At 38.9% G+C, this 26,398-nt stretch overlaps 1 protein-coding gene across 2 annotated transcripts in view; it reads right to left on the reverse strand.

Annotated features, from left to right (window-relative positions):
• The window catches only part of TMEM245 (transmembrane protein 245), a 102,755-nt gene that overhangs the window by 14,055 nt on the left and 62,302 nt on the right, over positions 1–26,398 (reverse strand). For both annotated transcript variants that reach the window (XM_079927686.1, XM_079927685.1), the window contains exons 10-16: positions 25,014–25,112; positions 22,502–22,633; positions 18,446–18,568; positions 18,172–18,317; positions 7,195–7,295; positions 6,123–6,297; positions 1,145–1,339 (exon numbers count right to left, since the gene is read on the reverse strand). In XM_079927686.1, the coding sequence (XP_079783812.1) occupies positions 1,145–1,339; positions 6,123–6,297; positions 7,195–7,295; positions 18,172–18,317; positions 18,446–18,568; positions 22,502–22,633; positions 25,014–25,112 (971 nt within the window). The remainder of the gene's footprint in view (positions 1–1,144; positions 1,340–6,122; positions 6,298–7,194; positions 7,296–18,171; positions 18,318–18,445; positions 18,569–22,501; positions 22,634–25,013; positions 25,113–26,398) is intronic.

A 26,398-nucleotide genomic window follows, 5' to 3' on the forward strand; every position in this document is an offset into this window, starting at 1 on the left:
TAAAATGAAATAAGCAGAACATTTTAGAAGAATTTCAAATAAAAATATAGTTTCACTAAATACATTTTCAGAATCAACTTGTTAATGACTCCTTAATTACACTAGAATAGGCAACAAAAAAATTCTTTTCCAACTGAAAATAACAAGGGCAATGCAGTATGGTTTCTGGAAAGTTAAAATCCTGTATTCTGAGACTTAGTTTTTCATTAAAAGTCCTTCTTACTTTTCTGTTGTTAAAATGTAATTTCTGGTACAGCCACATAGAAAAACTGTTTTGCAAGTATCCACTAAAGTTAAACCAGATGTAGTCCCAGCCATTCCTCTGTTGCTATATACGCACCTGAAGTAAGTACTCATGTTCACCAAAAGCCATGTACCAGAAAGTTCATAGCAGCCTGATTCATAACAGTCCTAAACTGGACACTACCCAAATGTCCATCAATACTACAATGAATAAATAAATTGTGGTATATCCACACACTGGAATACTACAGTATATAAATAAATATATACAAATTAAATAGTATATAAATAAACCTACAGAAAAATTGAAATAGTATAATTAACAGCCATATGTCTGTCCTTCAGCTAGATTCACCAGTTGTGAACATTTTGCTACAGTCATTTTCTCCCTCTCAGTTTGACATCTCATCCCTAAAGGATATTCTGCTACATAACCGAAGTATCACTGTCAGACCTAAGAAATTTAATATCAATATAATATTATTTCACATATGGTCCATAATCAATTTCTCTAACTGCTTCAGAAATGTTCTTTATAGATTCTCTCCATTCCCCAATCCAGGATCCTGTCATGGACCCATGCACTGCATTTGGTTGTCCTATTTCCTAAGTCTCCTTCAATCTAGTATACCACTGTCTCAAAAGGGTCTTTTAAAATTTATTTATTTTTGGTTTTTCATGACATTAACAATTCTGACCCAATCGGTTTTTAAATGTTCCTGATATGTGAAACCCAAAAGTCTACACACAAATGATTTCTATTTACTTAGTGTCTTCAATCTTTAGTAGAGCAGAGGAACTGAAATACTCTGTATCCTAACAGACTGTATGCAGGTGAAAAATAATGAGACAGGTTAGTTCAATTTCATACACAGTTTATGATCATTCTGCTGTAACTCACCGCTGAGTCTGAACAGGCCACGGGGTCTGGTTTGGCGTGGGTACTGAATTCGTGGGACTCATTAACATAGCACTATAGATATTGGAAGCGACCACAAGTATGCAGAGAAGTATGGGCCCAATGATTGCTCCTTCCAGGCCCAGGTAGTACGCTCCACCAGCCACTGCCAAGCCTGTTAGGTAAGGATGGCCACCTCTGGAATAAAGAGCACACAGATTACTCATGACTTTTAACAAACATAAACCTTGGAGTAAGTCGGAAATACATTCTCTAACACAATGTTCATTCTGTAATACACCTGCCTTTTGATTGCATTATCAGCTTTCTTCAGATTACCTCAATGCAGATAACAAGATGCAAAAATTTCCTTGCCTACATGTGTGACGTTTGCCTTTTTATAGGTCCAGCAACTGAAGGAGTGAAGTCAGCAATGTTAACAGGTACCATTACAGAGCTGTCTGAGGTGGGTTAATGTCAGCTTAGGACTCGTTATATAATCTACCTGTTAGGTTTACCTCCATCTAGAAAAATTAAGTGGGCATAATTAAGTATGTAGTTCAACTAATTATGCTTTTTTTATAAAGATGATAACAATACAATGACATCCCTGTTATTCATAAGTTAGACTTCTAGCAACCTCCTAAAATACAGATTTTAACACAGGTAGTGATAAAAGGCCTCATGAGGAAAATATTTGACAAAAAGCCCAAGATTTTTATTTCATAGGAGAGTCGTAACTGTCTTCCAGCTTATCACAGTGTCACTTACATAACTGGAATGAAATAAGACACAGGCAGACCTCAGAGATACTGCAGGTTTGGTTCCAGACCACCATAATAAAGCCAAATCTCACAATAAAGTGAGTCACACGAAATTTCTGGTTTCCCGGAGTTTATAAAAATTATGTCCACACTGTACTGTAGTCTTTTAAGTATACAATAGCATTACATCTAAAAATATGTACATACGTTAATTTAAAAACACCTGATTGGTAAAAATGCTAACTATCATGTAAGCCTTCAGCAGATTGTAATCTTTTTGCTAGTGGCGAGTCTTGTCTCGATAGTGACGGCTGCTGACTGATCAGCGTGATTGGTTGCTGACGGCAGGGGCAGCTGTGGCAATTTCTCAAAACAAGACAACAATGAAGTTTTGCTGCATCCACTGACTCTTCCTTTCATAGATGATTTTTCTGTAGCATGCAGTGCTGTTTGAGAGCATTTTACGCACCACAGAACTTCTTTCAATATGGGAGTTAATCCTTTCAAACCCTGCTTCTGCTTTATCAACCAAGTTTATGTAATACACTAGATCCTTTGTTGCCATTTCAACAATCTTCACAGCATCTTTACCAGAAGTAGACTTCATCACAAGAAGCCACTTTCTTGGCTTATCCATAAGAAAAGAAAATTAAAGTTTTATCATGAGACTGCAGTAATTCAGTTACATCTTCAGACTCCACTTCTAAATCTAGTTCTCTTGCTATTTCCACCACATCTGCAGTTACTTCTTCCACTGAAGTCTTGAACCCCTCAAAGTTATCCACGAGGGTTGGAATCAACTTCTTCCAAACTTCTGTTAATGTTGATATTTTGACCTCTTCCCATGAAATATGAGTGTTCTTAATGGCGTCTAGAATGCTGAATGCTTTCCAGAAGGTTTTCAATTGACTTTACCCAGATCCATCAGAGGATCTGGGTAAAGTCTTACATAATAAGACTTGAAAGTTGAAATTACTCCTTGAACCACAGGCTGCAGAATGGATGTTGTATTACAAGCATGAAAACAACATTAACCTCATTGCACATCTCTATCAGAGGTCTTGGGTGACTGGGTACATTGTCAAATAAGCCAGAGTATTTTTTTGTTTTGTTTTGTTTTTGTTTTTGTTTTTGTTTTTTGCGGTACGCGGGCCTCTCACTGCCGTGGCCTCTCCCGTTGCGGAGCACAGGCTCCGGATGCGCAGGCCCAGCGGCCATGGCTCACGGGCCCAGCCACTCCGCAGCATGTGGGATCCTCCCGGACCGGGGCATGAACCCGCGCCCCCCGCATCGGCAGGCGGACCCGCAACCACTGCGCCACCAGGGAAGCCCAAGCCAAAGTATTTTGAAAGGAATCATTTTTTCCTGATCAGTAGGTCTCAAGAGTAGGCTTAAGCTATTCAGTAAACCATGTTGCAAATAGATGTGCTGTTATCGAGGTTTTGTTGTTTCATTTCTCGAGCACAGGCAGAGTAGATTTAGCACAATTCTTAAGGGCCCTGGGATTTTTGGAATGGTAAATGAGCACTGGCTTCAATTTAAAGTCACCAGCTGCATTAGCCCCTAGCAATAGAGCCAGCCTGTCCTTTCAAGCTTTGAAGCCAGGCGTTGAAAGTCCTAGGTGGCATCTTCTTCCAAGAGAAAGTTGTTTCGTCTACATTGAAAGTCTGTTTAATGTAGCCACTTTCATTATTTCTCTTTAGCTAGACCTTCTGGATAACTTGCTGCAGCCTCTACATCAGCACTTGCTGCTTCACCTTGCACTTTTATGTTCTGGAGACAGCTTCTTTCCTTAAACCTTACGAACCAACCTCTGCTAGCTTCAAACGTTTCTTCTGCAGCTTCCTCACCCCTCACAGCCTTCACAGGGTTGAGAAGAGTTAGGGTCTTTCTCCAGATTAGGCTCTGGCTTAAGGGAATGTTGTGGCTGGTCTGATCTTCCATCCAGAATACCAAAGCTTTCTCCGTATCAGCAAAAAGGCTGCTTTGCTGTCTTACCATGTGTGTGTTCACTGGAATAGCACTTTTCACTTCCTTCAAGAACTTGTTCTTTACATTCACAACTTAGCTAACTGACTCAAGAGGCCTAGCTTTCAACATACCTTCTTCACTAAGTTTAATCATTTCTAGCCTTTGATTTAAGTGAGAGATGTCTGTCTCTTCCTTTCACTTGAACACTTAGAGGCCACTGTAAGGGTATTAATTGGCCTTATTTCAATATTGCTGTATCTCAAGGACTAGGGAGACCCAAGGAGAGGGAGAAGATAAGGGAACGGCTGTTTGGTGGAGCAGTCAAAACACATACGACATTTATCAATTGTCTGCCATCTTATATGGCTGTAGTTCATAGCACCCCAATACAATTACAATAGCAACATCAAAGATCACTGATCACAGATCATCATAAAAAACATAATAAAAAAGTCTGAAGTATTGCAAGAATTACCAAAATGACACAGAGACACAAAGTGAGCAAATGCTGTTGGAAAAATGGTGTCAATAGACTTGCTCAACACAGCGTTGCCACAAACCTTCAATTTGTCTAAAAAAAAAAAAAAAAGCAATATCTGCGAAGTGCAATAAAGTACGATAAAATGAGGCATACTTGTAGATTACAGCAGCACAGCACACTGATAATAACATATGACACTGACATAGAGGGACTTAGAAATAAGTATATTTTGTTTGTTTCTAGTTTCTAAACACAGATGATTAGAACAATTTAGTGAAGGGAAAATAACTAAATACCTTGGAAGGATATCCTGTACTGTATTACAATTCAGTAACATTTAAGGTGAGCTAGTCTTCAGGAAACCAATAAATTATATTTGCAATTTATTTGTCTTCTTCATTCCAAAAAGGATTTAGGGCAATATTCCATGTTACACTATGTAAGCAAGCATTTTCCCTAAACAATACATTTAAGGAAAATTTTTATCAAAAATGCTTAAAGCTTAAAAAACGTGTGGGAGCTTTTAAATAAAAGCTTAATTTATTACAAAATAAAATAAAGCAAGTTACGTAAAATTTTTCATTTCCTAATGATGTTGGTTAAATAAGGCGTTACTTTATTATTAAGATAGAACTATATCTAAGTTTTAAATTCTAGCTAAAAACTCTGATATAAAATTTACAGCAAAGTTTAAAGAAATGAAAACACTTAACTACAAATCACGTAACTGCTCTTATGGTTTAAATTTCAACTATTAAATGTTAGTTAAGCTCACTATGAAGTTCTCCTGTTATCTTTAAGTTTTAGGCAAAAAAGTTCCCCTAAGGCTTGCTTATGGAGTTGCTTGTTTCTTGTTGCTCTGGAACTTTGGGGCTTCTTAGTTGTTCTATATCATTTATTTTCTATTTTAACTTACTAGAGAGAAAACAAGGTAGCATATGACTGGTCTCTTCATAATTTCAAATTAACTAAAGGGTCCTCTTCCTGTAAACTTAGACCCTGTCTACGCTTATTGTGATGAGTTTTACTTAAAGAAAATTTAAAATATTAACTATTATGATAGTTTCAGTGGGCCATATTCTGAATTTGAGTAGCTAAATAAAATTCAATATTTGTCACATCCTAGATTGTAATAAGCAATGTTAATCTGGATACGTGACTAAATGAGAATCAGCTTGATTTACTGAATGCAATTTCTAAGAGACATCAAAACCTACAAAAACAGATATTTATTATATTGCCAAAGTTTGGCTTCTGCCTTAAATTTAATCTGCATTCATCACAGAACCATACTATAATATCTAAAGTAAGAAAGCACTGCTTGTCAGATACAAACTTGATGAGGTTTCATTTTACGTGGAAATCCTCAAACTTAGAACCCAATAATGTGTTTCTCTGAAAGCAAACAAGTTCTGAAAATAACTACTAACTTGTTATCGTACTTAAAATATTTTTATTTTGAAGTATGAACAGTAATTCTTTTTTCCTAGGTTAAATGTCACTAAACCAGAGGATTATTCACAATTTTTAGTCTCATGTATTGTAAATAAAACTTATAACAAAATAGCATACCTTGCAAATGATATTAATTAAATTAAACTTTGATTATATCAGTGGGATCACAAAAGATTACTTCACTGAAAATCCTACCACCAGTCCTTTCTCCCATGCCCAAAAGGAAAAAAATAAAATCTTCTTAAAAAAGGCCAAAGAAATTCCTGGATATGATTCATCACCAACTTCAGAAGTTCTGTGGAATACTTACCCTGATATATCAGAATAGATGGCAGTATCTACAAAGTATGTCGGCAAGAGATGAAAAACCAACAGTAAGATGGCTTTGCATCCTAAGCCTTGTGTAAGCCACAGGTCTAGAACTGCAGGTACTGCTGCCCAATATGTGCCTAGAAACGGCACTGCTCCAAGGATTGCTGCTAAAGCTAATAAAGAATAAAAGAAGAAAAAGCAACTTAACATCATCAGCAAAGCAATAACAAGACAGCAGAATCTAATCACTAGCTCTTACTACTTAAAAATTTCCACCAGAACAAGTTAAACAAATACAAACTCAAATTTTAGGGGAATGATATGCCCTGTTTAACTGAATCTGCTAATTGAATGAGGTCCAAGATCTTCAAACTGGATCATGAAAATCCTTCTGAAGTGTGTATTTACTTCATGAATCTGTTCTTAAGCAACAAAATTTTAGTGTCCCACCGTTGTTATTCTCAATCAATGGTTAGTTAATACGTATGCAGGTGGCCCTCCATATCCTCAGATGTGGAACCTGCAAATACAGAGGGCCAAAGGACCTGAGCATCCGCAGAATTTGGTATCCTCAGGGGGTCCTGAAACCATACCCTCAGGGATACCAAAGGACAACTGTACAGTCCTATGATATAACTATAGAGCACTGGTCAAATATTTGTACTGATTCCAAAGCCAAATCAGAGATTAGTTTCTAAATCTCGGATAAGAACGTATATTCTTTACCTTGCTTCTTTCTAATAAAAATGAAGTGTAATTTCAATAAAAACACCAAAAATAACCCTGCTAACTGAAGGACCTTACTTTACACTCATTCCTTTCCAGAACAGTATGATCAGTTAAGCAATAAGTATTTGTTATTTATGCAGTGCTTCCTATGTGCTGGGTATTGTTTTAACTACTGGGGATACAGCAATAAATAAACATTCCAGATCATATTTCTGCTCCTAATCTGGACTAGATTAGATCTCAAAATTTAGCACTTTAAATTTAAGGAAGCTGACAGTATATGTAAAATGGCTTAATGTTCCTTAAATAGAGGACAGCAGAAGTTATGATACAGTTGTTACCTGATGGTATGAAGACAATATTGATGCCAAATATAGTATGAGTCAGCCAGGTGTATAATCCGTAGAAGCCAGCCATTTTGAGGGAAGCATCAAACACCCCTCTAGAACGTCCAAAGATAAAAGGGAAAGAAAATAAACACAGTATCATACTGTGATTCAGAAAAATCAATATTCCTAGGCTTCTGGCTACTTTATCCAAATCTGATAATAGCTTCAATTTTTCCAATGGCCTGAGAATGCTTTTTTCATTTTATTTCAGAGAAACATAAAAATCTTGTATTGAAAACTTGAAATAGATTTACTAAACTGTTCTTTAAATTTCTCTAATGAAAAGATAACTGAAATAAAACACCTTAAAATACCCTATTCACTGAAATAACTCATCAACTCTTCACTTCTAAAGCAGATCGCTCACCACCAAAATAAAGAGAAAGAAAAATAAGTGTGAATATCTTATTTCTGAGGATGTAGTTAAATCTGGAGACATCCAGGCTGTGGCCAGCCCCCCTCTTTGGGAAGAGCAAGTGAGGAATACTATAGCCGGTACTTCATCAGTCCTTCTTCTCGTTAACAAAATGCTCCCACACATCTTAAACCATGCAACCCAACCTACAAAGTAACTTATAAAAATGCTATCAAAGAATGCAGGTCATTGGGTGAGAATTTACAAAAAAAATCTTATTAATTCCGAAGTAAAATCAGAGAGGAAAATACAAGAGGTGTAAAAACAGACACACATATTCCGTGATTAATAGGAATGAAAATACGCAATCTCAGGTACTTCATTTTTGCTTTTCAGTTGGAAGATTAAGGTAGTACTGTATAAGGAGGAGAAATAAGGAACTGCTCAGGGAGAGCACAAAGGCAGCAAATCTTAAGTTATCCCAAGGTATCACAAAGTTACAAAAAACAGGAATCTGTGGGGTGCACGGGACGCACGCTTATATACTCATGAGAGAAGGAAAAGCTGTTTGTGATTAAAAAAAGCAGAGACGGTGGCAGCAACGTAACACTGTACACACAAAAGGACACACCAAGATTTTCCAAAGCATCCCAAGAGGTGTACTGGGAGAGTAAGTCAAACTCTGGAATCCAGTGACTCAGTCATTTCACAGGGTTCTGAGACATGCATTTGGGGACAGAGTGGCTCTCAAAATTGTGAAACCTTGTCATACCGACCAGCAGCTTTCACTGAAAAAAGTGCCATAGGCTCTCTAATAATAAGGACACAGGCTAAAGAGATACCAAAAGACTTAAAGTAAGGGCGATAGCCCACAGGAAATATAAAAGATCCGAACAGTAACTGATTAGAAGACATGGAAGACAAAAAGAACATGAGATTCAGGTTTTAAACCTGAGGGAGAAAGAATGGCAGTGTCTCAAAGTCATGGAGAACCCCAGAATGGGCGAGGACATGGAAGAAAAGGGAACATGTTTAGTTTGGGCAGTGTTAAGTCGAAAAAGGATGATGAAAATAAATACCCTGGAGGTAGCTGGAAATAAGAGACAAGGCTTAATAGCGACCTTGGGACAAGAAATTTGAGATACACCAAATAATCATAGAATAGGGTAAGATATCCCAAGGGGCAAGCCTAGAAAGAATGGGGCAATGAGCTCTGTTCTCATAAGGGACCTAAGGACAAAGATACGCCAGCCAAAGAGATAATGAAATCATTTCTCTAGTAGAAAGAAAATCACTAGAGTACACTATTCCCAGAGAGCAAGGGAGAAGGAAGCTTTTGAGAATGAGGGAATAATAATATCAAATATCACGGAAAGATTAATGAGAACAAAGTCTAAGAAAAAAAGTACAGAATCTGACTAGAATGGGGAAGGGGGGCTGGTGAGAAAAGATATAGATGTGATATTTTGATCAAACTTATGGTGTTTTAAAAATTTTAAGCCAAAAATAAGTTGACATCAAAGTGCAATGGAAATGTAAGGCCAGACACTATCACATTCTTAGAGGAAAACATAGGCAGAACACTCTATGACATAAATCACAGCAAGATCCTTTTTGACCCACCTCCTAGAGAAATGGAAATAAAAACAAAAATAAACAAATGGGACCTAATGAAACTTAAAAGCTTTTGCACAGCAAAGGAAACCATAAACAAGACCAAAAGACAACCCTCAGAATGGGAGAAAATATTTGCAAATGAAGCAACTGACAAAGGATTAACTTCCAAAATTTACAAGCAGCTCATGCAGCTCAATAACAAAAAAACAAACAACCCAATCCAAAAATGGGCAGAAGACCTTAACAGACATTTCTCCAAAGAAGATATACAGATTGCCAACAAACACATGAAAGAATGCTCAACATCATTAATCATTAGAGAAATGCAAAACAAAACTACAATGAGATATCATCTCAAACCAGTCAGAATGACCATCATCAAAAAATCTAGAAACAATAAATGCTGGAGAGGGTGTGGAGAAAAGGGAACACTCTTGCACTGTTGGTGGGAATGTAAATTGATACAGCCACTATGGAGAACAGTATGGAGGTTCCTTAAAAAACTACCAATAGAACTACCATACGACCCAGCAATTCCACTACTAGGCATATATCCTGAGAAAACCATAATTCAAAAAGAGTCATGTACCAAAATGTTCATTGCAGCTCTATTTACAATAGCCAGGACATGGACACAACCTAAGTGTCCATCAACAGATGAATGGATAAAGAAGATGTGGCACATATATACAATGGAATATTACTCAGCCATAAAAAGAAATGAAATTGAGTTACTTATAGTGAGGTGGATAGACCTAGAGTCTGTCATACAGAGTGAAGTAAGTCAGAAAGAGAAAGACAAATACTGTATGCTAATACATATATATGGAATCTAAGGGAAAAAGTCATGAAGAACCTAGGGTTAAGATGAGAATAAAGACACAGACCTATTAGAGCACGGACTTGAGGATATGGGGAGGGGGAAGGTAAGCTGTGACAAAGTGAGAGAGTGGCATGGACATATATACACTACCAAACGTAAAATAGATACCTAGTGGGAAGCAGCCGCATTGCACAGGGAGATCAGCTAGGTGGTTTGTGACCACCTAGAGGGGTGGGATAGGGAGGGTGGGAGGGAGGGAGACGCCAAGAGGGAAGAGATATGGGAACATATGTATATGTATAACTGATTCACTTTGTTATAAAGCAGAAACTAACACACCACTGTAAAGCAATTATACTCCAATAAAGATGTTAAAAAAAAGTAAAATATTTATCATAAACCTTGGACATAGTAAGAATTCAATGAATCTTAACTGATTCTAAAAAAAAAAAAAAGAAAGTGCAATGGAATACCACAACTGAATCACCCCTCTAGGTGGCAAGTAAGCAAAGCTCAATCCAAAAAGGACCACACGTAGGAAAACAGTCTCCTTCTAGCTCTGGGAATATTGACTGTTGGTAATATTCTCACTAAGGCAACTTTTAAGTAATTTTGTAGACCCTAAATGCACTACCTATTGTTCGCAGTAACTAAACGTTTTCATGTATCCCAATGAGGGAAGTAAAGACAATATATTTCCCCTACCTTATGATCTGGCACACAGTTTTTTAGAAAGCAGAGAAAAATCTTCTAATAATTTACTAAGAGAATTTTTTAACTCCTTCAAGTTCCTAGCCATTTTTTCTCCTCTCTTTCTTCTACATAAGTTTTATTGAACTATAATTTACCAACAATAATACTCACCAACTTTAAGCATATGATTCCGTGGATTTTGACAAATGTATACAGTTGCCTAACTACCACCAGAATCAAAATATAGAACGTTAGCATCATTCCCAAAAAGTTTCCTCATGCCCTGTTATAGTGAATCCCTCCCTGAGCCCTGGTCTCTGACAGCCACTAGATATGCTTTGTCACTACAGTTTTGCCTTTTCTAGAATTTTGTACTAACAGAATCATACATTACGTACCTTTTAAAAAGAAATGTGGTAAAATATACATAACATGAAACTTACTATTTAACCGTTTTTAAGTGTACAGTTCAGTAGTGTCAAGTACATTCCCACTGTCATTACACAGCTTTTGGTGTTTGGTTTCCTTAACCTAGTACAATGCTTTTGAGGTTCATCCACACAGTAGTTTGTTCCTTTTAAATTGCTGAGTAGTATTCCATTATCTGGATATACCACAATTTGTTTATCCATTCACCAGCTGATGGGCATTTGGGCTATTTCCAGTTTGGGGCTATTGTGAATAATGCTGCTATGAACATTTAAGTACAAGTTTTGGTCATATGCTTTCAATGCTTTTCAGTAAATGCCTTAGAGTGAAGATGCTGGGTAATATGGTATCTGTTTAACATTTTAAAGAAACGTTAGCAACTGTTTTTATCTCTCCATTCAGAGAAAACCTATAGTCTATGGACACCCAGCCAGAAGTTACTGCCTGCTACATCACACCACATCTCCTCAAGGTGTAAGGCTTAAACTTCATACTTATGGTATTACGAGGGTGGATGCTGGCAGAAAGAACAATTCAGCTCATGAAAAGCTAAATGACAACGCATCTGGAGTCCCCAGTAACTGAGCTGACACACACTTGGCGCTCAATAACAGTGGCTATTATTGGAGCTACTGTTATCAGGTATCAAGTTCACCAGTCTCATATGCATGTAGCATACAGTCTTCCTCCACTATCCACCTCAATCTTTTTTTTTTTTAATATTTACTTATTTAATTTATTTATTTGGCTGCGTCGGGTCTTAGTTGTGGAACACGGGGTCTTGGCTGAGGCATGCGGGATCTTTCGTTGTGGCGCACGGGCATCTCTCTAGTTGTGGTGTGTGGGGTTTTCTCTCTCTAGTTGTGGCACACGGGCTCCAGGGCATGTGAGCTCTGTAGCTTGTGGCACGCAGGCTCTCTCGTTGAGGCGTGTGAGCTCACTAGTTATGGCGCACGAGCTTAGCTGCCCCGCAGCATGTGGGATCTTAGTTCCCTGACCAGGGATCGAACCCGAGTCCCCTGCACTGGAAGGCGGATTCTTTACCACTGGACCACCAGGGAAGTCCCAATCTTTTCTTTTGAGTGGAAGAATATCTGCGTGTGCTCCACCTTCTAAGACACCTCTTTTCAGTGACTCTTTAAAGACTGAGAGTTGTTCTCTAACTACATCTCCAGGCTTTCCCAGCACTCAGCAGTTGGAGAATCAAATTCAGAAGACTCAGGAGGCTCTTTTCCTCCCCTCTTTCGGTAGCTCAGTTAATCTGGCTCAGCAGGCCTGATTTAGCTCAACAGATGAGACTGACACCAACCCCTGAGCTGGAGGCTCCCCCTTTCTAACAAGGCCACATCCTCACTCAGAGACCTTCCACTGTCAGACAGTCCTATAGATGTTCCCCTGCCCCGTGCCATATGGAGACTGTTACAAGGCAGGGGTCCCCTCTACTGAAGGCAGGCCATAGCGCATCCCATCCAGTTAGGCCTCATCTAAGCATACCTCTCTGTGAATAAAAGTTCCAAGTTGATACACAATCAGCTTTTTGTCTAAGTGTAATTATACTTGTATAATTATGACACATAAAGGTCTGTGTGTCCCTGCCTCGTTTACACAACTACATATCTAACTCCTCTGTACCAGAGACCTAAATTGACTTCAAATGATTGGTTAGAATTTTAATTCGTAACCAGCGCTCTGTGTTTACCCTTTATAAACTCTGAGATGAAACTGTTGTTTTCACAAATTTTTTACTTCTGCTCTCAGCGCCCTCTCATTTCTGACCGAAAGAGTATTTGTGTTACTTTTCCAAACTGAGTGAGAGAGAACTAGCCAGCCAACTCAGGATTTCATCAGATGACTTGCTTTTAATGGAGTGAGACTTGAAGCAAGGACATGGGTGGGGAGAATGAAAAACCATAGTCAAGAAGCTCTGTGCCCTCAGGGTACACAGGGCCCTAGACCACAAACAAGTAGGAAGCACAGTCTAAGGGAAAAGAAAGAAAAGGAGAGTAAAGAGTCCACAATCAAATTCTGCCTACTCCTGACATTTCCTTACACTGGTTCTGCCCTCTTTTCTTTCTAAAGGTCAGACAGGAAGACTATTAGACTATCATTCCCCAGGGAACAACAGTAGTCTACCCTCACTGCCACACAGTGCACCTCAAGTAGAAGGTGAGCTAGTGGAGAGGGCAGGCATGTTCAGAGACCCCGCGTATAAAATGACCAATCAGGGATCCCTTCATTACAACCCCCTCCCTTTCCTGATTCACTAGCCACCCCAGAGACCCAGCTCCACAGTAAAAGGTACAGAAACTTGGTTGACACTGGATTTCCATTCCAGAGGGGAATGGTCACGCTGTGCTCGCAGACCTAGCGTGCTGGTGAGGGGCTCAGGGAGAGCTGCTCCCACAGACGCCTTCCATCCCCACTGGAAGTAACTGTGAATCACACACACAAGCGTAGGACCATGGCATCACATTAAATCGTGTGGAGTCCTTGGCAGCAGTAAATACTAATTCAATATTTTTATTTAATTAACACGTTGTTTTGTGTCTTTGACAGTGCCTACTGATCGTGGATACTTACTCTAGTGCTAATTTAAAAAATCAACAAGAGGTTGTTTCAATTACATACGCAAATAGCAAACATTTGTATCTCAACACTAGTTCTATTATGAGCCTAAGTTCATTAAAATGAACTTAGCAATTTTTAAAGCACCACAAAGAGAAACTAAATACAAGACAAAGTTTTTAAAAGTCATTTCCCTTGGAAACTTGAAGCAAAGGTTTAAGCTTATTAAACTGATCTTTAATCAAGTAGGTTAAAAAGGCATTATATTTACTGACTTGGTTATTATTTAAGAACTCTACTAATTTTAATTTTCCCAAACATGCATAAGAGATTCTGCCTCTCTATTTCAGCGTTAGGAGATCTCTTCAAATAAATGAAAATATATTTTCTTACAGCTTTAAACTCTTCCTTATACATTTTAATTTAAACAAATAATGTTTATAACCTTCAATCCACAAGAATTTCTTTCTAATGAATATTTAATATTTCCAGTAAAATGTGGAAATACTGATTTACTCAATGATCGACGCTGATTTATTTTTTTTAACCCAAATACTTTTAATTCTGCAAAACTGGAGGGAAGCATGTTCACCGAAAATCTCACAGTACACACATTCTCCCATCAAATTCATCACTAGGACTCCCACCCACCGGCCCTGAAAAGCTGTAATCCCACAAGCAAGAGCCCTACCCGTGTGCATGCACTCATGTGAAAATATCACACACACTAAATTGCACTGAGGCCGTGACAACATGCAACTTAGTAATGTGCAATATCTCCACCAGAGCAAGCAGAATGGAGCATCAGGGAAGAAGGGTGTGATGCAAACATTCAGGACACAACATGCTCTAAGGGGAGGAAAATGGTTTAGGGGTAACGGATGCATGCCACTAACTCAAAAATTCATGAAATGAAAACCCAATCACAAATGTATTCGGTTTAGAAGAATACTCATTCAGAATGGAGAAAAATAACTAAGGTTCAGAAATTCAATGAGACAGTGATTATCTAGTAGCCACATATTTCAGAAGGCAAAGCTTGAAGAACAAAGACACTTTCACTGTCTGGACATGCAGTTAACTCCCAATTTCAATTCCACTTTTAACTTATTAATGGATCATATAAAATGAGTTTAATAATTCACTTAACTGCAACATTGATGACAACTAATGACTGATGCTTATAAAACCCGACATCACTGATAATTTACACACTAAACTTCAGTCTCAGGGCATTATGATAATATTTTCATGATCATTTGTATAATATTTTCCCTCTTAAAATCTTTCTCCATGAAGAAACATATTCCATCTTGAACATAATCCTTAAGAATGAAAAAACTGACAGGAGCTTGTAGAACTAGAACTCATTGTTATCTTACATATATGAGAAAGTTCTTCAGAGGTATCTATGTATGACTGTATATTTTAAGCCTTGAATTTGACCCAGTAAAGAAATAAAAAGCATTCAGGCTGCTAAAAATCAGCCTGAATTACAATCTATAATTTATATAACTTGATATAGCTGTGGTTAGAAAAATGGCCCAGCCTATATAACAAGTTATCTCGTCTGTACCATATTTTTCAGACTCATAGAAATCTATCAATTTTGAGAACAATTAGGATTGTAGTGTTGGTTGTTAATTTTTTTTCTGTATTAAAAATAAGTCCTCTATGTGACTTTTACCACAATAAAAAAACATTAACCTTTGCTCTGCACCTGAAACTATCACAGCATTGTTAATCGGCTATACTCCAATACAAAATAGAAAGTTAAAAACAAATTTAAAAAAATAAGATAAAATGAATGGTTTTTTGTACGAGTATACGTTAGAACCAAGACATGGGCTATTCTTATAGTACATAATTAGTGTGTACAATCCCAAGAAGATAAAGCAAATCTAACCTGTGAAAAGACATATATTTCCTCATATCTATGTAGATGACTGTACGCTCTCTAACCTCAAATTCCTTCCTGAACCAAAGACCTAATTTTTTAAAAATTTTTATTGAAATATAGTTGACTTACAATGTTCTGTTAGTTTCAGGTGTACAGTAAAGTGTACAGTTATACATATATAACAAAGTTATACAAAGATTCAGTTATACATATATATGAATATATTCTTTTTTACATTCTTTTCCATTATACAAGATATTGAGTATAGTTCCCTGTGCTATACAGTAAGCCCTTGTTATCTATTTTACATACAGTAGTGTGTGTATTTTATTAACCCCAAGCTCCTAATTTAACCCTTCCTCCAGCCTTGGTAACCATAAATTTGTTTTCTATTTGTTTTGTAAATAAGTTCATTTGTATCCTTTTTTTAGATTCTACGTATAAGCGATATCATGTGATATTTGTCTTTCTCTGCAAAGAACTAAATTTTTAGCTGCCAGCCTCATGTGTCCATGTGAGTAACAGTACCACGAATTTAATTCATCATCTTTTGTTCCAACCATCTCCTGGAAGAAGGCATCATGGTATACCAGAAGAATGTGTGATCTCAATCAGCTGAACTTAGGTATAAATCACAGCTCTGCTTACCAGTTCCAAGGAACCATGACATTAAAGAATAATCTTTAAAACAAAGGAGGTGGCATATTTGGTATAAAAAAAAAAATGACTCAATGACAGACATTTAGAGGATGGCCAGATGTGCTAGTAAAGGTTACTTCAGGAAAAAGAAGTATCTTTCTTGAAGTTCTTTATGGACAAGCTAGATACTTTTCTGTAAGACTTGGCTTAAGTCACACTGACTAGAGGATTATGGCAGCCTTTGATATGGCTGATTCCATAGCTTTATCCTATTGGGAAGATAGAAAGTTATTTTTCCTTTTTGGTTAAAGTATTTGCATAAACTTTTTTGAGACAGATGTCACTTAGATACACTAAAGTTAATCTATTGATAGATTAATAAAGATGAAAACCAATGGTCAAATAGGCTTAGAAGGGATGCTAAAGCCAGCAAGTATCTTTCCTGAAGACAACTTCACCCTGAAAGCTGTTACAGTAGACAATATACTCCCAAACCCAGAATATTTACATGGATGGCTCCATGTGGATACCTGGGAGCACCAAAGGGGATAAGAGCTTTTTTGGTTTTAATCCCACCTACTGTCAAATAAAGTAGGAGGAAAAACAGAAAACCTAGCAAAGTTTCCAGAGAAAATATATTTTAGGTGCATGCATGCTATTTGAATGTAACCAAGGGTTTTCCAAAGATCAAAGTGGTATCCTCACCAGCTGTTACATGAACACAGTGAAAAAATAAGCCAAAATCAGTCAGACAGAATTATCAGGTCAAATCAACATTTCTGTGGCAGACTAGTTTCAAGAAATTCCCATTTTCTTAAAAGTATGTGGAAACAGAAATGCCAGCCAAAGATTCACTATTCAAGAGAAGCTTTAGACCACCTAACAGCTTATTAGAAAAAGGAGCTCTAATGGATAACATGAGGATTTCATTTGAGTAGCTATTCGTAAGAAGTCAAAATGAAGTAGAGTCTTATTAATGAGTTAGAGCAATGAGGGACAAAGTTTTGGGAAGGAGCTGAGACAAGGCTGCAAAAGGCCTCTCCCTACCTGACATGATGAAGAGGAAAAAGAAAAAGGCATCAGTGACTTGGAAAGAGGATATGAAGAATAAAAGCTGAAGAATCATCTCATTCAGAAATCAAGCCTGCAATACATAGACCCCAGAAGACATGATGGAAATTTCTGGCTGGAACCTGCGATACACACAGAGCGCGTGACTTGGAAATAACCCCAAATTTTGCATTTCCGGTATCCAAACTACCCTCTGCAGAGGACACAGCCTGGCTGCAGAGCGACAGAGGAAGAAACAGGAAGGCCACCTACTCTCCTCCCCAAGCAAAGCTAGAATTCCTGAGAATACAAGGAGGGTTCTGAGAGAAGCTGAGGTGTATGTGTGGTGCAGGGTGCAGGAGGGGCTTCTCTCGAGCAAATTATGTGACGATTAGAAGCTGCAGCAAGGGCCTGGGGACAGGCCATTAGACCTTTGTACATCACAGGCTTGACAGTAAGATATTAAAACTGTTTTACATTATCCTCTCAAAGGAGATGTTAAAAATCTGAAAATACCAGGGGCTTCCCTGGTGGCACAGTGGTTGAGAGTCCGCCTGCCGATGCAGGGGACACAGGTTCGTGTCCCGGTCCGGGAAGATCCCACATGCCGCGGAGCGGCTGGGCCTGTGAGCCATGGCTGCTGAGCCTGCGCGTCCGGAGCCTGTGCTCCGCAACGGGAGAGGCCACAACAGTGAGAGGCCCACGTACCGCAAAAAAAAAAAAAAAAAATTTGAAAATACCAGCGTCCCTCAATAGCTTAGCACTGAATGTTACCAGGAAGGCTCAAGACAGAAAAATGGGCCTCTCATGGAGAGCAGTTTCTGAAGGAAGTAAGAACAGCATAAATCTTTTCCCTACCTGATAGCTTCTTCCACAGACTGGCCAATAATATTAGAAGAAGGACCTGGCTGAGATAGTGGTGTCAGGCTTATCACCCACTTCACTGGCTTGTAGTACTCATCACTGGAACTTAACAGATAAAATAGTGTGGTCAGGAAAATTATCTGCAAAACAAAGGACAGTACCTCCTAAAATATCACATTTGGAAACTACAGGAAGGAAACATAAATGGAACCAAGAATATGCTTTACTGCAGAAGGAGTGTGACACGTACTCATCTGTGTGTACATACCAGAGACAGAACAAAGTTGAGGAGGGCAGTCCCGCTGTAGAAGAGGATGGCCAGGAGCGTGGTGACAGTGGTGAAGAGCAGGCTCACATTCCGGCTCATCACGATCCACAGGGACTCTAAGATCTGGCGAGGAGGGAAGGCTAAATATGAGAACTCATCCTCAGGAAAGAAGTTTCTACAGCTGTCTAGTGTGCTCTCATGGAGTGTTTTACTACCATAAACTGAAACAACAAGAACTGAGTATTATTTTGTCTGAAAACATTTGAATGTTGATTAGTAAGGAAAATGGTTAAGTAAATTATGGTGAATGTACTACAAATAATAACAGGCAGCCATTAAAACATCTCTATTGGGCTTCCCTGGTGGCGCAGTGGTTGAGAGTCTGCCTGCCGATGCAGGGGACACGGGTTCATGCCCCCATCCGGGAAGATCCCACATGCCATGGAGCGGCTGGGCCCGTGAGCCATGGCCGCTGAGCCTGCGCGTCCGGAGCCTGTGCTCTGCAACGGGAGAGGCCACAACAGTGAGAGGCCTGCGTACCGCAAAAAAAAAAAATCTCTATTATAACACAGAAAAATATTTTGTGATACAATGCTAAGTTTAAAGAACAGGACAAAAAAGCTTATTTATAGCATGATTATAACTATGAAAATGGCACGCATAGAAAAAATACCTACAGGAGAATATGCCAGAATGCAACCTGTAGTTGTATGTAGCTTGTAGGACCAGAAGCACAGGTCAAGAAATTCTAACATTAGTCTGATTAGCTATACCTCCCCCACCGACTGGCCATCTTCAACTTAGAACCAACAACAAACACAAAAGCGTCACTTCAATGACTTCACTAAAGTCACAATAAAAGAAATGAACAGATGGGGTCAGAGCTCTGCAGCTGAAAACCTTTCCTCAGACAGATAATGACCCTATATCAAGACCTACTGAGTTCATCTGATCCATCACCTGCAAATTCACTAAAACCAGATGTTAATACATGTTAAATATTACTGAAAGAAGATGTATAATATCTATAACACACCTACGTGTTTTCACGTAGGTGTGTTATAGATATTTCCTATCTCTTCATGAACTTAAAGTCCCATATGATAATGTCTGTTCTATTATTCTCCCCAAGAGGACTATCCTTCCTCTTAATGAAAAACAAGGAAGCAAGATGATCAGAAAAACACCTTCCATTATAGTTTTCAAAATGCTCGCATAAACCTCACAGCAATGCAGCGAGGGAAGCAATGTAGATGATATCATCTTTATTTTACAGATATACAAACCGAAGCTCAGAGATTTTTAAAAACTTGCCCAAGGGCATGAAGCTAATAAGCGGAACTAGACCTAGGACCAGAACTCCTAACGGCTGGTTTTATTTTGCTGCCCTTTCCAAAAGAGAAGTTCTGTTTTTTGTCATATGCTCAAGTTATACCATCTCCTCCATGAAAGGCCTATCCATTCCTTTCCTACCTCAAATGTACCACTTATAAAGGCATATTTTGTTGTCCTCAGCATTTCTTGCAAACCTCAGCTCAGCCTTCATAAGAGGGCTTTGGCAGGCTAGTTTCATTTACAATAACTCCTTACATAAAATCTTGAAAATGCTTCATGATGCCTACAAAAATATGCATGATTGACTGTTTGACCTTATGGGATAAAGAATGAATGAATACTGCCACTGATTCTAAGAAACAAACCAACAATGCCCTTACTTGTGATTTTTACAAACATTCTTTTGGGGAATTCAGTCACTTTGGAATTTTTATCAAAAAATTTTTTTAAATAGTTTCTGGGTCATACTGATAGGAAATACTCTGTGGTAATTCTTAAGAAATTAACTGAATACATTAATTGTAGACTGGTAGTCACTAACAATCTAGTAACTTTTCTATGTACTCAAAGGGATTAGGAAGAAAGGTTCAGAAAAGAAGAAAGAGATGCTGGGTATTATAAAACCAAAAAGTTCAATCAAGGTCTGACCTTGACAGTTTCTTAAAATTTGTTCTGATGAGATAGGTGGTGATATTAAAGAATGTAACTTTTTTTAATACTGTATAACAAAACGTGTCAATATTTAGAATTAGATATTAGTGAACCAATATTCCAATTGACCAGTGCACATTACAAAATCATGTAAGGGTAGAAGATCCATTCCTAGCCAAGATAGATCAAGGGACCTTAATATAGGGGAGTAGAAAAAGTTCACTGATACGGTTTCAAATTCTACACTGCAACTAACCTTTAAGAAATACCATTTGTTGAGTTTTGGTGTAGTATCAAAGAATAGTCACGATGATCTGAAAAGGTTATTAAAAGACTACCCTCTTTTCCAGCTACATATCTGTGTGAGGCTAGATTTCCTCATATACTTCAACCAAAACAACATATTCCAACAGACTGAATGCAGAAACAAATATGAGGTTTGCAAAATTAAACAGGTTTGCAAAAATGTAAAGAAAGCCACTCTTCACACTAAATCATTTTTTTTGTTTTGGAAAATGGTTATTTTTCAGACATAACAAGCATGCCCTTCATGTCAACAAGTAACGTTATTTTTTAGTGAATTGATAAATATTTTTAAAGTTCTCAGTTTTTTTTGTTGTTGTTGTTGTTGTTTTGCAGTACGCGGGCCTCTCACTGTTGTGGCCTCTCCCATTGCAGAGCACAGGCTCCGGATGAGCAGGCTCCGGACGCGCAGGCTCAGCGGCCATGGCTCACGGGCCCAGCCGCTCCGCGGCATGTGGGATCCTCCCGGACCGGGGCACGAACCCGTGTCCCCTGCATCGGCAGGCGGACTCTCAACCACTGCGCCACCAGGGAAGCCCTAAAGTTCTCAGTTTTAACTGCTAATACAATAAGTATCAATAGAACCTACATCAGCAAAAGCTCTTTGGAGTCCTCACACCAAAATCTGAGAGCCACTGGACTACAGAAAACAGAGGGAAGGGATTATCAAAAACAACATTCTTAGAATTGAAGGACATGAATTTCTAGATGTAATTTCAAACTGTTGTAGCTACATTAGGCCATTGGGAGAAAGGGAAAATGTGAGTGCAGGGATGGGTGAAGGGACTGGGTGAAGGGACCAAAGGAGTCGTAAGAAAACCCCAAGGGAGCTGTAAGGAAGCACTGAGGGACTTGTATCTTCATCTTCCATGTTAGGAAGCCAAAAGATAATATTGTAAAACCAAGAAAGAGCAGCATAAACATTATTTAAGAAATTTAGAGGTAAATACACAGAGAAAGCTAAAAGAATTGAGAGCTCTTTTTGGAGAATGAGACTGAAGTGGGGAAGCACAGAGCAGGGTCACTGCTATTTTTTATTAAAAACCTTAAAACATTTTTGACCTTTAAGCTATGGTCATCTATCATTTTGATAAAAATTAAATTTTAAAAATATCTAGCACAGCAAACTTCCACTTTTATTAACATGATGAGAGTTACACGTTTATTCACAAGAGAAGTCTCCTCATCTCTGTGAAAAGCCACAGACCAAGATACCTCACAAAGTAGGCTATGGAATGAAGAATAGTTGCTGAAACTTGGCAACACGGCAAGCTGTTCCTTGCTGCCTTTGATCCTTTGGTAAACAAGGCAGAGGTGGGTGGTGCATGAGGGAAGGACAGGTGGGATGATAATAAGCGAAGCCTTTAAACATCCAGTCTCTCTAATGTGACTGGAACCATATTTCCATCTGCCAAAGGGCTTCACCCACCAAAGGTGGCTCCCTCTCTAGTGGTCCAACTGGGAACATTCTGGTCAGCCTAGGGGACAAGGATACCATCTCAGAATCTGAGAGCCACAGCATTACGTGTGCTACCTGAGTCAGCATCTCTTGGTTACTCTTCAACCACAGAGGAGGCATCAGGGAGTTACACCTGAGGCCTATGGCTTTTGGACATCTTTCTAGTGCATTTCGAACTCTCCAAACTGTAAATGTCATGGCATTAAAAACAGGGTACCGAAAGGCCTTTCAGTGTGTGAAGAAAACTGGGAATTAGAGTTTCTGTTTTTGTTTCTAAGTCCAGTTTAACTATAAATACTATTTCTTACCGAAAGAAATGTCTCAATGTTCTCATGGACAAAGGAAGCGATATCCTGCCAGTCCAGAATGTCTCCCAGCCAGCTATTCTGACGACTTATGTGCATCTTGTGTCCTTTGAGCCTTCCAGAGTGCGTTACATTCTATGGAATAGAACAGTTCAGACATGAAATCTCCATCTTAACCTAAAGAATAGGAGGTAAAAATAGCCTATTTTGTTTTAGGTCCACTTGAGCAATTTAGTAAGTGCACAAAGGTGAAAAACTTTTTATTATTTAAGAAATCAACAAAGAACTCCACCGAAAGACCTGAAATATATTTTTCTGTTTACATTCTAGTTACTGTGTCTCATTCTAGCTTAAAAGCTTCCCTTCTAAGTACGTTCATGAACACACTTTACTCGTCAGTATGTTCAACTGAACAGGAACGCAGCAGATACTTCCATCTTATTTTTCCCTTTTAGCCCCTCTAACCTTTCTCTTGGTCTCCCAGTTTTGCTTTTTTCCTCCTTTGCTCATCTCTCTTATTACTCCTCCATACACGCTAAAGGAAGCAGAGGGGAAATATGAAAAAGTACAGCTAAAACCAATATAATGTTATATGTCAATCATATCTCAATAAAACAGGGGAAAACAAGGGTCGGGGGGAATGTAGCTTGTCTATCTGGAAGAGAATTACATTGGCAGAAATGCAGGAATAACAGATTTGAAAGAGTGATGTGATGTATAAACAAAGTGACTGGTAAGGTTAAAATTTAGAAATAGAAGTAGATTCTTAACATTCTTGTGTTTCCATTCTCGCACTTTTTTCAAACAGCACTGTGATGCCTGCCTTCATTATGCAATGAAGACATTAGATCCTAGTAAAACAGGTAAAGAAAGCAATGCACTTACCCACTTACAAACCTATGCTTTAAAACACTGACCACCCTGGCCCATAAGTGAAGCTCAAAGGGGGTGAGGGACAGTAAAAGCTGTTTGTCTGTAAGCAGAAGCCCCAGAGTCAGCAGAAGAAGTGGATACAACCTTTCCAATAGTCTGGCTCTTCAGCAGATATCTACCCAGAGATCCCCCAGTTAGTTTTTTTTTTTTTTTTTTGCGGTACACGGGCCTCTCACTGTTGTGGCCTCTCCCGTTGCGGAGCACAGGCTCCAGACGCGCAGGCTCAGCGGCCATGGCTCACAGACCCAGCTGCTCCGTGGCATGTGGGATCTTCCCGGACCGGGGCACGAACCCGTGTCCCCTGCATCGGCAAGCAGACTCTCAACCACTGCACCACCAGGGAAGCCCGCCCAGTTAGTTTTAACTCCCAGTTTTGGAAAGCCACAAAAACCATCACTGTTCCTTCGACTCCTCCTGGGGCAGGAGTACACAATGCCAAACAGGTCACTGAGCAACAAATTCAAATTTAAATCAAGCCCTCCTACCCCCAAACCCCAAGTTAAGAGATTTATTTATGTTTCTCTTCTGTTTAGATCAACCCAGGGAAAAACCAACCACGAACTCTGCCCCACTCTATCTCCTTCCCCTGGATGGGCATCTTCCACAGCACAGCTCCTAATGGCCCACAGGCCTTGCCAACGCAGTGTACAGAACAGCCTGGCACAACCAGCTGCTTTCAAACCATCATTTTTACATTTAATGAAAAATGATACTATTTTTCGTCATAAATTCTGAAATTGGAGTACATCAGCACAAGTAGCATTAAAGGTTTACTTAAAATAAAATAAATCTCTCTAAACTTTTGGATCTATTTTCACTTCCTCAAAGAGAAAAGTTCTTAGTCTGAAGCTGTATTGTCCCAAATAGTAGCCACTACCCACATATGGCTACTGAGTACCTAAAATGTGGCTAATCCAAAAATGGAAAAAATTATATATATAAAACCTCATTAATTTTTTTTATTCATTCCATATGGAAATGACATATATTCGGTATACTGGGTTAAGTAAAATACATTATTAAAATTAATTTCACCTGTCCTAGTTTTTATTTAAATGTGGCCACTAGAAAAATTAACATGTATGACTTGCATTCATTACATTTCTACTGTACAAATCTGGTCTAGAGGATGGGATGCTGTTGATGGTAATGAACAGAGGATGGAATACTGATACACCAAAGACTGGTGGGTTCTGCCATGGAGACTAATCATCAATTCAAGCTGACTTTTAGTGACCTGAGGTTTAAGCACCTGCAGCTTGGGCTTCCCTGGTGGCGCAGTGGTTGAGAGTCCGCCTGCCGATGCAGGGGACACGGGTTCGTGCCCTGGTCCGGGAAGATCCCACATGCCGTGGAGCGGCTGGGCCTGTGAGCCATGGCCGCTGAGCCTGTGCTCCACAATGGGAGAGGCCACAACAGTAAGAGGCCCGCATACCGTAAAAGAAAAAAAAAAAGAACTTGCAGCTTAAAAATGTCAATAAATAAAACCCCAATGTTAACACAATCCTACCTAGTCAATGAGCCCATAAAATAAAAGGACACTATTAGTTTACAACTGAAATCCTTAGCTAAAATAACTTACCTTTACAAACCAAGAATGATACAGTCTGTCCCAAAGTTCCAGCACCTGCTTTTCAATTACAGCAGTATTGTTCACCTTATCTCCAAGAATTTTATGAAGCTGGAAGAAATACAGATATAATCTGGTTTAATATTTCAGGCAACAATTCAGTAAAATTAATACATGCCGGGTCTTTATATTTGTACCAAATCAAACTAAAATGTTCCAGCCTATTTAATTGCCTCTAACCACATTATGTTCTTTTCTTAAACTCTACTTCTCAATATCCCCAGTAAATTTCCTCTCTCCCATCTTTTTGCTTCTTTTTTCTTTCCTTTATTCTTAGGTCTCTAAGAGAGCTTCTTTAGGTTTTAAGAGAATTAAGCCATGCTTACTGACTTTTCTGACCTTAAGTGCCCTCAGTCTTCTCTGCTAGCTTACTTCTCTGAGCTTCAAAAGCTTAAGTGCTGCAGGAATCTACCTTTGGTCCTCTTCTAGCTATATTCTCCCCTTAGGCCATGTTATGGGCTTAATTGTGTCCCCCGCCCCTAAATTCTTATGCTGAAGTCCTAACAGCCAGTACCTCAGAATGTGACTATATTTGCAGATAGGGTCTTTAAGGAGGTAACCAAATTAAAATGAGATCATTGGGGTAGGTCCTAATTCAATATTACTGTGTTCTTATAAAAAGAGGACATGGGCTTCCCTGGTGGCACAGTGATTGAGAGTCTGCCTGCCGATGCAGGGGACACGGGTTCGTGCCCCGGTCCGGGAAGATCCCACATGCCGCAGAGCAGCTGAGCCGGTGAGCCATGGCCGCTGAGCCTGCGTGTCCGGAGCCTGTGCTCCGCAACGGCAGAGGCCACAACAGTGAGAGGCCCGCGTACCGCAAAAAAAAAAAAAAAAAAAAAAGAGGACATTAGGACATAAACACACATAGAGGAAAGACCATGTAAAGACAAAGGCCATCTATAAGCCAAGCTGAAAGAGGCCTCAGAAGAAACCAATTCTGCTGACTCCTTGATCTTGGACCTGTAGCCTCTAGAATTGTGAGAAAATTAATTTATGTTGTTGAAGCACAAAGTTCATGGTACTTTGTTATGGCAGCCCTACCAAAACTAATACAGTTCATCTCTACCAATCACATGGGTACTATATGATATTCAAACTTCCATCTACAGCCCAGATCTCTCCTTTGAGCTCCAGCTATGTATGTCCAACTGCATCTCTACTTAAGATATTTAATATGCCCTGAAACAGAATTACCAATCTACATGCAACACCTACACCGCACTACCACCTCCAATTCTTTTCATCTAAGTGTACAGCTATCCTTCTAGTTGGACAAACCAAAAACCTCCTTCCCTTGCACTCCATAACCAATCCATGAGCAATTCATGTCAAGA

Source organism: Stenella coeruleoalba (genome assembly GCF_951394435.1).
Source record: "Stenella coeruleoalba genome assembly, chromosome: 7".
Lineage (NCBI taxonomy): Eukaryota > Metazoa > Chordata > Mammalia > Artiodactyla > Delphinidae > Stenella > Stenella coeruleoalba.